Here is a 12,813-nt window from a genome sequence, read left to right as displayed (position 1 = left end):
GCTAGAGAACTTTTGCCTCGACCTGGACAGCTCTTTTCTTCACTGGATTCTTCTCACTGATCAAATCAGAGTTCATAATTTCCTTAAAAGTGGGAGAGGGAGATATAAGGGAAACGGGGCCAGAGAGATGCCATGTTGCTGGCTTCGAAGATGGAGGGGGCAGGCCTATGAGTCATGGAGTGTGGAGGGCTTCTAGAAGCTGGAAACGGTAAGGCAGTGGGTTCTTTCCTGGAGTCTGCAGGAGGAACACAGCCCTGCTGACACCCTGGTGTTAGTTCAGTGAGACCCACGTCAGGCTCCCATCCTGCAGAACTGTAAGGGGATAAATTGTGTTGTGTTAAGCTGCTAAATTTGTGGCAGTTTGTTACAGCAGCAGATAGAAAACAAATACAGAGGGAGAGACATGAATTGACATTTATTTTTAAGTCATTCTGCAAGGAGATTGATCAGAAGTTGTTATTGTGGCCCAGGGGAGAGTGTTTAGCCAAAGTGATGACAGTAGAGATGACATGGTAGATGGATTCAAGACATATTTTGGAGATAGGACCTATGATACTTACTTTTGGAATGTAAAAGTACATTCACATTAGAGAAGGCCAGGAAAGGTATCAAGGATCAGGTGTGACTTGAGGCTTTTAACTTGAGCAGATAAGTGGAAACAAACTGGAAAATATTTAGTAAGAGGAAAGTTGGGAAGGGGAGGTGGTGTGTGTCATGTTTTGATGGGTAAAATATTTTACACAGACTAATTTGGCTGCCTAACAGGCTGATCAGAATTATGTAATTAACATCTCTTCCTGAGACCCATATGGATTACAGAGGACATGAACATATGGCATAATGAGGTGTTAATTGTAAGCTCTGTGGATAGAAGAAATGAGCAGTGTGTGTGTTTGTATGTGTGTGTTTAAAGACCTAGAAATAAGAACGTATCAAATAGTGCAATGTTGGGAATACAAATGGGAAGCCTCACTAGCCAACAGATCAACAGTATATATTGGTATAGACCATACATATTGAGTGCAGTTGGGGGTCAAGCATATTATTGTGTGCTCCGTTTGTACATTGTGCCCCCCAACCCTCCCAGCAAACCCATGAGGTAGGTATTGTATTATTATCCTCTATTCTAGACAAGGACACTGAGGCTCAGTGGTTAAAAAACATGCCTAAGGTCACCTGGCTGGTGATTAGAGTAACGGGGGCGTGAGTCAAGGTAGTCAGGGACTGAAACTGCTTTCTTAGCCAGAGTGTGCTACTACTAAAACAGCAAATAGATTTCAGAGAAGGCAGAATCTACCTCTGGCCCCAGTCCATCAGGAAGGGGCAGGCTGAGGAACAACATCAGGCCACTGCAGAGAAGTCCAGTAGAAAGGTATAGTGCTGGTAGATGCTTTAGTGCATGTGTGAGGTTTTCAGATCCAGTCATGCGCATTGCCCAGATGATGGCACCCAAAGGCGAAATTTGATCATTCAGCCCCCAACTCCAAGCCAAAGAGCACCCAACTGGCTGCTTCTTTCCTGAGGATTGGATGTTACTAGAAAGGCAGCTCCTGGGAAGAGAAGAAAGCACCTTTGGCTATACTTTGATTAATAAATAAGTATTTATTAATCAACCCAAATGGCCTCATTAAATCATGGCTTGTGGAATCCTGCCCAACTTTAGGGTTTGAATAGCCATCGGAAGGGATAGGGCCACCTTTCTCATGCAACTAGAAGTCACGAAAAAGGGCATGCTTGCCCTCAGACCGTCAGCACACATGATTCCTTTTATGTGGGCAATCTCGTTAAAAGACCAAGGCTTATGCCATCTGCCATCTCTCCTGTAAAACAGAATTCTAATCTTCTTACCCCGTCAACTCTTTATAAAAGTTCAGTGGCTGTCTGGAGAGAGAAATTTCCATGTTATGACTGTGTGCGCGCGCGCGCGTGTGTGTGTGTGTGTGAGTGTGAGAGAGAGAGAGAGAGAGAGAGAGAGATGGGAGGGGATTAAATGTTGGTCACTGCTTGTTGCTTTCTGTAAGCAGGACAATAGAGTGCACTGGTTAAGAACACAGGTTCTGGGGTCAGAAGACCTAGATTTATTTTTGGCTGTGCATTTGGGAGCTGTGAGATCCTGGGAAAGTTATTTCACTTCTCTGAGCCTATCTTGTCTAATTTGTAAAGTGGGCATAGTACTAATACTTACTTGGTATGATATTTGGTATTTTTTTTTTTTTTTTAGACAGAGTTTTGCTCTTGTTGCCCAGGCTGGATGCAGTGGCACGATCTCGGCTCACTGCAGCCTCCATCTCTCGGGTTCAAGTGATTCTCCTCTCTTAGCCTCCCGAGTAGCTAGGATTACAGGCATGTGCCACCACACCCAGCTAATTTTGTATTTTTGGTAGAGACGGGGTTTCACCATGTTGGTCAGGTTGGTCTCGAACTCCTGACCTCAGGTGATCCGCCCGCCTCGGCCTCCCAAAGTGCTGGGATTACAGGCATGAGCCACTGCGCCCAGCCACTGGTGTGATTCTTACGAGGATTAAGTGAAGTAAACCTAACGACACTCTTAGAAATGCCAGCACCATTTACATGCCCCATCAATGATACTTGCAACTGTTGATGTTGCTGTTGCAGTGCAGTGCATGCCACAAGGCAACATGAGACAGTTGCAGAAATTTCTGAATGGTGGTGATCCCCCGTGGCCTAATTGTGAGGGACAGAGAACCATGACTATATTTTTGATAATAGATTAACAATGCTTTGTTACTTTCTGTTTGCTAGAAGAATAATTGTTTTTCTATGTAGAAGTACTGAAAATGTTTTTCTGCCAAGACCTTAGTATTTTCAGAGGTTGAGGTTCAAAGCACTAGTGTTGTCTGAAATGAGATAATGGATGGGGCAAAAACTCTTAAGGTAAAGTCTAGAACATTTTGGGCATTCTGGTGCCCCAAAATGTGTGTTGAAAGTTGAGGGAATAATAAGCAAATGGTAATAACAACAGTTAATGGTTAGCTATTTCTGTGCCTAGCACTTTACTTCCCTGAATTTTCTTCTCCTTTCAGCCTCACAACAACACAGTGCATTGGTATCTGAGGGAGGTAGAGTCGTGTGTTCACAGGTGGGGCCTGGATATGAACTTAATGACAGTTCAGAACTATTGACCTGAATGATATTTACTTATTTTCTTTTTATTTGTTGTTGTTGTTACCAAATGATATTTAATATCTGAAATAGTATATGCAAAAAAAGAAATTTTAGGACTCATAAAGGAAAAACAGAAGTGAAAGAAGGAAAAGAAATGCTAAATGTTTCTCTTTTTTTCCCAGCTTGTAAATGCACTGAAAACAGTATCTACATTTGAAGTCCAGATTGTTGATTACAAGTATAGGTAAGTAATAGCCAATCTCAGCAGACACTGTCAGCTTTTGCTTGGATGAGGTCAAGGGGGCTAGAAAGCATTTTTCCAGTGGGAGCCATTGGCATTTGTAGGCCCAGAAGGGACAAGTAGACACTACAGATGAATGAAATGGGCAGGTGAAGGCCCTGGTAACAAGGGCAGTTACTCTTTGGCTTTCTGGGGCCTGATGTTGTCACTCCATCTCCTTATTCAAAAGAAGTGATGAATTCAGATTTTCATTTAAAATTTCAGAATTTTTTGTTTGTTTGTTTATTTGTTTTTGAGACAGAATCTTGCTCTGTCACCCAGGCTGGAGTGCAGTGGTGCCATCTCAGCTCACTGCAACCTCCACCTCCTGGGTTCAAGTAATTCTCCTGCCTCTGCCTCCCGAGTAGCTGGGACTACAGGCGTGTGCCACCATATCCGGCTAATTTTTGTATTTTTTGTAGAGACGAGGTTTCACCATATTGGCCAGGCTGGTCTTGAAGTCGTGACCTCAAGTGATCTGCCTGCCTCTGCCTCCCAAAGTGCTGTGATTACAGGCATGAGCCACCACACCTGGCCTAAAATTTCATAATTTTAAAAAATTGGCAGACTGGCCGCGGTGGCTCACGCCTGTAATCCTAGCACTTTGGGAGACTGAGATGGGCGGATTGCCTGGGCTCAGGAGTTCAAGACCAACGTGGGCAACATGGTGCAACCCCATCTCTACTAAAAAATACAAAAAATTAGCCAAGTGTGGCAGCGTGTGCCTGTAGTCCTAGCTGTTCAGGATGCTGAGGCAGGAGAATGGCTTGAACCCAGGAGGTAGAAGTTGAAGGGAGCTGACATTGCACCATTGCACTCCAGCCTGTGTGACAGTACGAGGCTGTGTCTCAAAAAAAAAAAATTGGCAACTAGTTCAAAATTTAGGTGTTATAAAATTTATCAAATATTTGATAACATTATCAAATATTTGATAACGTTATCAAATGTTTGATAACAAAAAAGTTATCAAAATTTAGATGTTATAAACCTAATTTGCCCTGCCTCCTGCCAGATTTCAACATCTGACTGAAAATTATTTATATGGGGATAATTTGAGGGTCAGAATAACATGAAATTTTAAAAAATCTTACCAAATATTTACATTTCTTTTAAAACTCTTAACACAACTAAAAGGCTTAGAAAGGCAGAATATGCCTATTATTCACAGTTTAGGTAATTCCTGTTGCTAGAATTACATCTTCCTGGTAAAAGTAGTACATGTTTCTGGTTGAAAAGTCAAGCAGTATAGAAAAGATCAAAAGGAAAAGTGAAAACTTCTGTCTCCATGTCCACCTACAGTCACAGCTGTGTTTCCCTCCAGTTAAAAGAAGTATACATATCCCAGCATGTGGGTATCTAATATAGATACACTTAATTTCAGAGAATGTTGGCATGGGAGCTTTGCACTTCATTCATCATACATTAGTTCATTTGTGCAATAAATCTCTACTGGGGACCCATGAGCTGGTCACCAGTCTCAGCAGTAGGAATCCCATTATGGCGGATAGCATAGCCCTGGTCTTGAGGATCTCAGACACTGAATAGAGATAAATAGCAATTGTAAAAACAGCTACTATTTATCGAAATGTACTTTTATGCTTACTTGCTTTATCTCATCTCATGCTTTCAACAGTCTTCTGAGTTGGCCCAGCTAGTCCCATTTTACAGATTATGTAAAATCTGCTGCGCTGAAGAAATGTTGTGTCAGTGTTGCTTGAAGAAATGAGTGAGCCAAGATGGGGCCCCCACATCAGTCCCAAAACCATTCACCTAGATGAGGCTGGGAAGAAATGGAAAGAACTGGGCAGGGCACCTCTGAGGCTGTATCATTGACTGGCTTTTAAGGATATGTTGTAGTTTCTCAGATAAGCAAGAATGATAATGAATTCGTACCTTGCCAGTCTGCAGGAAATATTAGTAACATGTTGGCATGGGGATTGGTGAGTGCTGACCACAGGCGTTTCCACAACTGGCAGTGCAGGGGTGTGTTCACCTGGGTGAATGGCCGTCCTTCCCTTGGCATCAGTTCACATTCCCGGAGAAACTGAAGCACATGTTCTCGTTGTGATACACATACACATGGAGCTGTCTTCTTTTTCCTATGCGGAGTTTTTGTTGTTAGCTGGTGTAAAAGGGAATTCAGCTTCCCTTCGTAGATCCAAAATAATCTTGATCATTTATTTTTCTTTACTTTGGGTAAAGTGGGGCTGGGAGATCTCATTTCTTTCTGTTTATTCAGAGTGTCACCCTTATTCCAGCATTTCTCCCTAGCCTCACCTCAGTGAATTGTTTGGGGACTGATTTTTGGTTCAAAGTTTACACACTGGTTAGTGTCTTGGATTTAGAGAACACTTGTACAGTCCTAACATGCATAAAATTGTGGATTTGTCTGTTCCAAAGGCAGGATAGTGCCCTGGTGGTATCTGAGATCATTTTGGAGGTACCCAGAGGGCATTATAAAAACTTAAATCACACAAGGAGAAATGTTTCTTTTTAAAAAGTGCTTCTATTGTCCTAAGGAAATAGTTTTTAATTTAGTGCTAGTGTGTCACAGCATCTCTTTAACACTTGCCAATTTCTCTTTTTCATGAAGAAAGAGCAGGCCTCAGGCTCTGAGCTTTGTATTGCAATAGTATCTACCTCGATTTGAACACTACTTAGTTTGATTATATCAATTTTTACAGTTTTGTTGATGTCATATGTCACTGCTTTTCCATTTAAGACAGATATTAAAGTTTCCTTTAAAAAAAGTACTTAAACCTAAAAGGATAGGTGAACTTACTTAGAAAATATGTTAAATTGTTAAGAAATTTATTAATTACTAGAGCGCACTTGAAATTGGCAAAAATGCTTCTTAAAAATCGAATGTGGTTTAAAATGGGCAATACACTTTTATAAATATCCTTACTGTGAATCATGAACTAACTCAACCTAATACTTCTCTCTTCTCCCCATCTCTCTCATGTTATTCTGTATGTTCACAGAGAACTTGGGTTTTTAGATCAACTAAGGATCACACACAACACGGACATATTTATTGGAATGCATGGAGCTGGTCTGACCCATTTACTTTTCCTTCCAGACTGGGCTGCTGTATTTGAACTGTAAGTGTTGGGAGGCAGTTTTACACTGAAGCAACTGATAATGCTTTTTATGCATGCTAAAGCTTTCATTCTGAGCATCAAAAGGCTTAATATTTAATCATTCAAAAAGAGAAGTCACATCATATAGACATCTGGGAAAAAAAAGGCCTGAAGCTAAAAATACAAAGTCTGCAGCCTGCCATTGCACTTAGTAAGCCAACTACCCCTTCATCTTCCCATCCCGAGCATGATATGGAAGATGTGAATCTGTGGTTTCCTTATTCTGAGTTTGTTCCTGCATACCTCCCAAACTCTGAGCGTCTTCTTGCAAACAGTGTAGTTATTGTGTTAAAAGAAAGCATTTATGTCTCATGCACGACATAGCTTCAAAACACAAGCCAACCACTTAACTTAGTGCTTGCTGATCCCATACACAGGGACTGAGGCCCTTGGGTGTTAATGATTTGCCCAGGGCATACTTTTAACTCAGTGGTTGGTTTATGGAGACATGGCCTTCCCTCTCATAATAATTCTGCTGTTGGCACTGTGCTCCATTTTAGTTCTCGAGACACTAATAGCAGTTACTGTTACCTGTTTCCCCCCATTATGTCTAAATATCTGGGTTCTGTGGTTTCATTTTAAAAATGATTTGACTCTGTATTTAAATAGGCTATTTAGGAAAAAAGTTGTCATGAACTTCCAATGCCCTGCAAAACATTTCAAAAATATATATGATATATGTAGAGAAATAGCCAGATAATGGATTCTATCTCTGTCATTTCTCTTATAGAGAGAGAAGGAAGGATGGAAGAAAGGAGAGAGAAGAGAGAGAAATGTAACTGAGAAAACTCAAGCCTTATAGTCTAATGGACCTGGGTTCTACTTTTGCATCCTTCACTATTTAGTTATATGACCTTGAAAGTGTTACCTATCCCCCTTGCCACTTTCATACATTTAAAGACAGAGGTATTATAAGGTCATGTCAAGTACACAGGCAGCAGGCCCTATTGAATAAGGTCAATTCTCTCCATTCCATGACCCTATTTTGTTTTTTAAAAGTTAAGTTCATTTAGTTCAGAGAATATTTTTACATTCTCTTCCTCAGTCTTGTTTACTGTCTTCCTCAGTCTTGTTTACAACCTTTTGCAAGGACATATTTGGGAGCTGCATTTTATTTTCGCAGAGAGTTGTTGATTTGGCAAAAACCTTGGACAAAAGCCTCATGTTGTGACACCCTTGTGTCCTTAGGTACAACTGTGAAGATGAACGCTGTTACTTAGACTTGGCCAGGCTGAGAGGCGTTCACTACATCACTTGGCAACGGCAGAACAAAGTCTTTCCTCAGGATAAGGTAAAGTTCAATCACAAAACTTACCTTGCTTCATTTTTAATTGGTTTAAAGTATCCAATTATTGATATGAAAAATGGTTATTGAACTTGAGTGGTGCAAAAATAAACTGTTCTCTGGAATACTGAATTGTTTTATTTTATATTTGCAAATAGGAGAAAAAGGGGAATTAAGCAACCTATATCTTTAATGTTACAAAGGCAGCTTCGTGAAATTTGGGCTTAGAAAGATCTATTAGATTATATATAGAGACGGGATCAACAAGCAACAGCCCTGTGGGCAAATCCAGCCCATGACATGTTTTTGTAAAGAAAGCACAGTCATGCCTGTCTGTTTATGCACTGTCTCTAGTTGTTTGTGCACTTCAATGACAGAGTGGAGTAACTGTGACTGAGACCTTAGAGTCAGCAGAGCTGAAAATATTTATCATCTGGCCCTTATCAGGAAAAGTTTGCTGGTCTCTGATGTAGAACATAAATTAGTTGCTTTAGCCAAAGTAACATAATTTTCCTGCTGTAGAGAAAACCATGCCCTCAGTGAGTTATGGATTCGTGTTTTGGTTTATTTTCACAGGGCCACCATCCAACCCTGGGGGAGCATCCGAAGTTCACCAACTACTCTTTCGATGTAGAAGAATTTATGTATCTTGTCCTTCAGGCTGCAGACCACGTATTGCAACACCCAAAGTGGCCATTTAAGAAGAAACATGATGAGCTATAAATATGCTGAGTCTGTTTGCAAAAAGAGAGTGTTTAAACACTCCAACACCCAGACTTAGAATTAAATCAGTAAAGCAATCTGTTATTTCCTATCCCCGAATTACCTTTTCTATGCCAAAACATACCTTCAGGATATTGTTATGCGTTTTATAGATGTTGAGTGTTTCATGTGGTTTTTGTGTCATTGCTATTTATCAATAGCAATAATTTTGCACTGAAAACTTTTTATAGTTCAAAATTTAAGCATGGACTCCCCAGTATACTTTAACTTTCTTTCTTTCTTTTTTTTTTTTGGAGACAGAGTCTCACTGTCACCCAGGCTGGAGTGCAATGGCATGATCTCAGTTTATGCAACTTCTGCCTCCCAGGTTCAAGCGATTCTTTTGCCTCAGACACCTGAGTAGCTGGGATTACAGCCTGCACCACCACGCCTGGCTAATTTTTTGTTGTTGTTGTTGAGATACAGTTTCACTCTGTCACCCAGGCTGGAGTGCAGTGGCATGATCTCAGCTCACTGCAACCTCTGCCTTCTGGGTTCAAGTGATTCTTGTGCCTCAGCCTCCCAAGTAGCTGGGATTACAGGCGTGCACCACCACACCCAGTTAATTTTTGTATTTTTGATAGAGACGGGGTTTCACCATGTTGGCCAGGCTGGTCTCGAACTCTGGGTTCAAGAAATCCTCCCACCTTGGCCTCCCAAAGTGCTGGGATTACAGGTGTGAGCCACCACGCATGGCCCTGAACTTTCTCTTTTTAGGAATACCAAAGTTTTCAGCTTTTTCAGCTTTAGAATTTGTAAATATTTTTGTAGAATATCATATGACTGTAATTCCAGAGTGTTCCAACTTGTTTATGATATATTTGGGTAAATTTACAACTGTTCTTTTATTTGCCATAATCTGGTTATAACACTGTTTGTGGTAGGAAAGGAAAACATGCAAAACATACACACACACACACACACACGCAGAGTTGTGATTCTCAGTACCAAGCTATAGGACCATGTTATAGATCAGCGTTTAGTCACCTCCAGCTTATATGCATCAAGAATCTGAATAAATCATGCCACTATATTAATTTATATTACATGTTTCATATTTAAATCATGTTTTCCTAAAATGTAGCAACTACATGTGATAAAAGCAAATTAGAACATTCTGTAGGACTGTTTTGCATACCTTCTGTCTGGTTTCCACTGATTCCTTCTTAGCCATGGAGAACATTTGTGATGAATTAATTTATATATGAAAGAATGGTTTCCATTTTATGCGAGTATTTGTAACTGCATATACCAGTGCGTGTGCATCTACCTCTGTCAGCATGAAAGTATTCCAGTCTTTAATTTCAAAAACTTCGAATTAGCCTCATGAAGAGAATTTTTCCCTGTGAAAAGTAAGACCAAGAAAAAACAAACTAAAGACATGTGACTTATTCAATGAAAGTGAAAAAGAAGCTCTAAAAAAGTGTCATTGATTAAAAAGAATATCTGGAATGTAGCCCCACTCTTTGAGTGGGATTCATTTCTTACTGCTAATGAACTTTCAATTTAGTAGTCAGAAACCATGGATTTATTTTACTGCACAATGTGAAGTTTACATTTTATTAACACTTGGGTAGTCTGATTTAGAGACTAGTTCTATTTTTTAAAATAATGGAGTAGCAAATTACAGAATAGCTAAATAATTTTTTAAAAATATTTTACAGTTGTAAAAAATATCCATCAGAAAAATGACACACAAAACAAAATATCTGGACCTTTACAGAAGATGTTTGCTGACCCCCACTTTAAAGGATTGGAACAGTCTTCTAGAATTGAGGAATATTTATTTAAATACCTGTAAAGAAAATAGTGAATCACTGTAGCAATGGCTTTGATTCAGACCTTAAAATCACATAAGAAGAATTACAACATGTTACGGATTTTTAAGTGGCAGGTATTGTAACTGTTTTTATTTGTGCAAAATACTGAGTAACCACTGGGAAAATATTTCAGATGAAAGGGATGACAAAAGCATGTTGCACTTTGCATCAGCAAGGCATTGACTTCTGAAAAAATGATCTGAAAAAAAAGTTTCACCGTTTGTCTTCTTACCTCATTTTAAGAAGCATGTGAAAATGGGATGCTATAGACTAGTGAGAATTTCAGAAATTGAGAACAATTTCATAATAAAACGGCTATATTTGAAGAGAGAATACATTTTATATAAACAGGAAAATACATTTGACACTTTATGGAATTTTATGAGACTTTGTGGGAACAGAAGTTCTTCAAATTGTAAAATGTAAAGATTGCTCTTTTTATTAAGTCTTTAACAGGGATGTATTTCATTGTATTGGGTATGGCTTTGGAATAAATCATTTTATATTTTCTTTGAATATCAGAACCATTTTTAAGGTTTTCTGTGTCTGAATGTTTCTGTGCTTCCTTTTTGGCAATCTGGTAGCTCTTAGATTATAAAAATTAAGCACCTCTCTGATGAAGAATTCAGTTTGATCAAAAATACCTTTTATTTAGCAGTTTATTACATGATGCTTCTATAAATGTTATAGTGTATAATCATTACCATATGGTTCCTGTTTTTCATGTGAAGAATGCTTCCCTAAAGATCACAAGCCTTCTGATTCCACGTTCACAGTCTTCCATTCGTTTAGGGAAGTCTTCCATTCCACTTTAGGGAAGTTATGGGACTTCCCTGAAGATCACAAGCCTTCTTCTGATTCCACGTTCACAGTCTTCCATTCGTTTATTTACTTGTTCATTCAATAAATATTGATTGGGCTGCAACTTTGTATCAGTTACTATTCTGAGTTCTGGGAATATAGCAAAGAAAAGAATAGATAAAAGTTATTGCCCTCATGGAGCTTACGTTCTGATGGAGACAGACATTAAACAACATAATGGAGCTTACATTCTGGTGGAGACAGACATTAAATAACATCAATAAGATGTACAGTGTGCCAGATCCTGATACATGCTATGGAGAAAACCAAAGAAAGGGATGTGGAGTCTGGGGTGGGGTGGAGTCCTGCACACTTAAGTAGGGGGTCAGGGAAGCCTTCATTGACTCAAGACTAGGAGGAGGTGAGGGATGGAGTTATGCAGATAACTGGACAAGGAGCATTCCAAGAAGCTAGAAGAACATGTGCAAAGACCCCAAGGCAGAAGCATGCCTGGTATGTTTGAGGAACAGCAAGGAAGCCAGTGTGGCTGGTGTGATCAAGGGCAGAGGAGTAGGAGGCAAAGTCAAGAGATAATGCAACAAGGGTGTAGATGGCAAAGTTCTGATGAGATGGAAGCCATTGAAGGGATCTGAGTAAAGTAGTAAAGACCTGCCTTCTCTCTAGCACACTAACTCTAGCTGTTACGCTGAGAATAGGGTGTGGAGGGATGTCTTAGGAAAACAGATTCTGGGATGGAGATTTGAATGCAGATAGTTTTTGGGGGGAAGGTTCTCACGATCAACACCTGTGAGGATGTAAGGGGTCCAGGCTTGGGCAGAGGGAGAAATTGAGGGGCAATGCCAGGTGAGGCCTCAGCGGGGTGCTGTAGGGCTGGAGTGGCCTTTCAGTGAGGTCCCCAAATGAGGCAAGAAATGCAGGTAAGTTCAAATAGGGGCCATCCCAGAGAGGGGTGGGGCCTTAGCAAGGCCACTCCCTTCAGCTGAGGGCAAGGCCTGGTGAGGAGCTCAGCTGTGACCCATCAGCAGCCAAATTTCAGGCAATCTGGGGACTGAGTGCTTCAGTCTGAAGGGGATCTCAGCGGCACATTCACTAGCGGGTGAGGTGGTGCCGAGGTGCCGTTTAGCTTGTCTTACTCTCCCTCCTGCTTCCTGTCAACTGAAAGTTGGATCTAAAGTCTCCTTAAGATTCAGATTGAATGTCTATTTTTAAAGAATACTTATAGTTGATACCATGTACTTCTGACTGAATATTTTAGGCTTTGTGGGCCACATATGGTCTCTGCTGCGTATTATTATTTGTTGCCCTCCTCCTGCAATCTTTTAAAAATGTAAAAACCGTTCTAAGATGTTTAAATAGAGGTTAAGGAACTTGCCCAAAGTCACACAGCCAGTAGCAGAAGGATTGGATATAGGGCTTTCTTGGTGAAGGAATTTTGAGTTAGATAGGGATGTTTACATGTGATGCAGGAAGGAAGGAGGTCTGGGAGGAAGAAAGGGAGGGAGGAGGGAAGGGAGGGAAAGAAGAAGGAAGGGAAAGAGAAAGGAGAAATTAGTTGGGGGATATAGAACATGGAAA

General features: G+C 40.3%; 1 protein-coding gene across 7 annotated transcripts in view; it reads left to right on the top strand.

Annotated features, from left to right (window-relative positions):
- The window catches only part of EOGT (EGF domain specific O-linked N-acetylglucosamine transferase), a 39,645-nt gene extending 28,713 nt beyond the window's left edge, over positions 1-10,932 (top strand). For all 7 annotated transcript variants that reach the window (XM_055110134.2, XM_014344263.5, XM_003811586.7 and 4 more), the window contains 4 exons: positions 3,309-3,370; positions 6,391-6,510; positions 7,738-7,840; positions 8,411-10,932. In XM_055110134.2, coding sequence (XP_054966109.1) covers positions 3,309-3,370; positions 6,391-6,510; positions 7,738-7,840; positions 8,411-8,557 — 432 coding nt within the window. In that variant the 3' untranslated portion in view covers positions 8,558-10,932. The remainder of the gene's footprint in view (positions 1-3,308; positions 3,371-6,390; positions 6,511-7,737; positions 7,841-8,410) is intronic.
- The last annotated feature ends 1,881 nt before the right edge of the window (positions 10,933-12,813 follow it).

This window comes from Pan paniscus, chromosome 2 (genome assembly GCF_029289425.2).
Source record: "Pan paniscus chromosome 2, NHGRI_mPanPan1-v2.0_pri, whole genome shotgun sequence".
Taxonomy (NCBI): Eukaryota; Metazoa; Chordata; class Mammalia; order Primates; family Hominidae; genus Pan; species Pan paniscus.
Note: the sequence above shows the minus strand (reverse complement) of the source record. Positions and strands in the feature narration are given on the sequence as shown.